This window comes from Lontra canadensis, unplaced genomic scaffold (assembly GCF_010015895.1).
Source record: "Lontra canadensis isolate GAN:19392208 unplaced genomic scaffold, GSC_riverotter_1.0 scaffold205, whole genome shotgun sequence".
Lineage (NCBI taxonomy): Eukaryota > Metazoa > Chordata > Mammalia > Carnivora > Mustelidae > Lontra > Lontra canadensis.
In genome coordinates this window covers 441,781-444,547 of record NW_022631199.1, presented here as the reverse complement: position 1 = coordinate 444,547, position 2,767 = coordinate 441,781, and the positions used below count along the sequence as shown (strand labels likewise).

Here is a 2,767-nt window from a genome sequence, read left to right as displayed (position 1 = left end):
TGACAAACTTCTGACTAGGAGGCGGAACCACTGATAAGGGGAAAGGACAGCCCAGAATGGGAGAAAATATTTGCAAACCACACAGCTGATACAAAGGGGCAGCAGAGTTGAGGGGCCCAGAGCGGCCAGGCCTCCCACAACCTGCCACTCGCCATCTGCTCCAGACCCGGTGCCTCCCAGCCATCCCAGCCTCTGAGGTCTCTTCCTAGGGCTCTGCTGTTGGCTTCCATCTGCCATGCTCCACCCAGAACCATGTCCCATGACCTTCCGCCCAAAACGAAGCCGGAGTTGCACACGGGCTGCTTCTGGGTCACACTTTAATAGCCACGCCAGGGTGTCAAGTGGGACACCCCATGACCGTGAGATTCACATTACACGGGACCATGGAAGTCAGTGGTTTAAGAAGGGAAGAAAGTCAGCTCTTCTTGTGCAGACACAGCCACATCCCAAAACAGCCGCACATAAATTAAGCAGACAGAAGCTCCTTCCCGCACCCTGAGCAGCTCAGGGAAAGAGGGGTATGCTGCTGAGACCACGGTGCACAGGCGGAGCGCCCCACAGCCCACCGGTCCTCTCAACCAACAGCAGATGGAAGGGTGCAGGCAGCCCAGGGGCAAGGCTCTGGACCATCCTTGTCCCGGGCTAATGGCGGAATGCCCCCCAAACCCACAGAGCTGGGGTCTTCTCCACCCTCATCTGGCAGAAGCTGCAACTCAGCTCAGCCTGGAAGCAGGTACAGGCCTGCTCTCCTCAGCCCCAGGCCATGGGATAGCTCGTGCCCACCCCCCACCCCCTGTCCCAGCCACAGAGCAGCCAGAAAGGACAGCCCAAGCTGGGCATCAGACCCTCTGGGAAGCACAGAGGACAAGGAGCACAACCCCGATGCCCACGGCCATGGGGGCCCACTGCTCTGGGGGGCCTCCAGAGGGGGGTGCATTAACGGGACCACCATGGGCATGACCCCTGGCAGCTCCGGAGCCCACAGAAGCCAGGGGACTTCCAGTGCTACTTGGTGGCTGTGGGCCACCAGTCTGGCACGGATGCAGTTAAGGCCACCTGGCCACCCTCAGAGGTCCTGATGTGGAGAGGGCCCTTGATTTTCTCCGACCGCAGCAGTGCCAGGCCCACATCTCCCTGGCCGGCCCTGTACTTGCCGGCTGCCTGCCCCGACTCAGTGAGCACCAAGGCCCCAGGGGTGATGCCACCTGCTGGGAGAGGGCCCGACAGCCGCACCGGGAAGAGCCGCTTGCGGATGACACCCATGTGGTGGGTGCGCGCCGTCAGCTCCTGGCCGATGTAGCAGCCCTTGCTAAAGCTGACACCGTTCATGAAAGCCAGGTTGGACTCCAGGGGCAGGGCCACTCCTGGGGGCAGGTCATGGACGCCCTCTGGTACGCCTGTGGGGTGGGAGGGAAGCAGCTCCCTGAGGACTGGGGGCTGGGGCGGCCCTCCTGAGCCCTGCTGCCCAGAGGGCCCACTCTCTGCACCCTATCGTCTGGCACAGGTGGGGGGCTTGGGAGGAGTGACCAGCTAGCGCTGGAGGAGAGGAGCCCTCACCACGGACCCTCCCACCACACCGCGAGCCCCCGCCGCTCCCCGCGCCCACCATGTCCTAGTCCCGCGCTCATACCATGCAGGTACCGGTGCCGGTGATAGTCCCGGAGGTCTCCCAGCTGGCCGCCGGACACCAGGGCCAGGCCCTTATCCTGGGTGAGAAGCCGCCAGCCCATGCAGCCGGTCCGGGGGTCGCGAGCGAGGATGGTGGTCCTCTCGGCTGGCTCCCGCAGTGGCGCAGCCCCGTAGGCCTCCACTGGGGTGCAGGGCAGCACCGACCACACGCATAGCTCCGGGCGCGGCTCCACGGTGACCTTCCGCCGGATCTTGTACAGCCCCAGGTGCGTCTGCAGGGCGCCCAGCACCGCGCGGTCGCACTCCAGGAGGAAGGCGGGCACCTCCCTATGATCGCACTCTGGGAGTCTGCCGGCAGAGACGGGGGCTCCTGAAGGCGGGCCGGGTGCATGGCCACAGACCTCCGCTGACTGCCCGGGACGGCAGCGCGGTCCCTCCCAACCCAGGGTACTGGCAGAGCTGGTGCGTGCCCAAGGGGCAGACGACGTGATGGGTGACACGCCATGGGTCGGCAGGGGGTGGGGTGGGGAGCAAGTCCCGGGAATGGGGGGCGTGGTACTGTGCGCCCTCACGGTGAGATGGAAAGCCACCAGCAGCCTGACAGCCAGGACCTGCCTTCTCTAGCTCCACAGAGGCCGCAGGTCTCAGGTGCTGGCACTCAGACTTCAAGAGGGTCAGAAGCTCGGGGAGCTGGTAGGAGAGCACACACATCAGGGACAAGGGGGTGTGCGGCAAGGCCACTCTCTCCCCGTGCTCACCCCCTGCCGCCCCTCCCACCCCCGCTTCCCCCAGGTGAACTCTGGAGGGCCCAGGAATACCCTAACCCCCACTCTGGGCAGCCATGCCCCCGGAAGGGACCCTGGAACCCCGTGACCAGTGTGGGAACCAGGTGGGACAGCTGGGGTACTTATGGGCAGATGAGCAGGGGACCTTAGTGCAGATGTCCACGACCCAAGTACCTAGCTGGGATCCTGGTTGTAGAGAATGATGGAACAAGGACATACAGCCCCGTGGAAACTGAGACAGGGAGTGGGTAAGACCATCCACGAGTGTGTGTGAGAGAGGCCATTGACTAGTACAGACCCCACCAGCTGATGTCCTGGCCCCTCCCCCAGACCCCACCAGTACAGACCCCACC

General features: G+C 64.3%; 1 protein-coding gene across 1 annotated transcript in view; it reads right to left on the bottom strand.

Moving 5' to 3' along the window:
• Positions 1–961: 961 nt before the first annotated feature.
• IBA57 (iron-sulfur cluster assembly factor IBA57) overlaps positions 962–2,767 on the bottom strand; it is a 4,014-nt gene continuing 2,208 nt past the window's right edge. Inside the window, exons 2-3 of the mRNA XM_032848487.1 lie at positions 1,631–1,977; positions 962–1,397 (exon numbers count right to left, since the gene is read on the bottom strand). Of these exons, the coding sequence (XP_032704378.1) occupies positions 1,006–1,397; positions 1,631–1,977 (739 nt within the window). The 3' untranslated portion in view covers positions 962–1,005. The remainder of the gene's footprint in view (positions 1,398–1,630; positions 1,978–2,767) is intronic.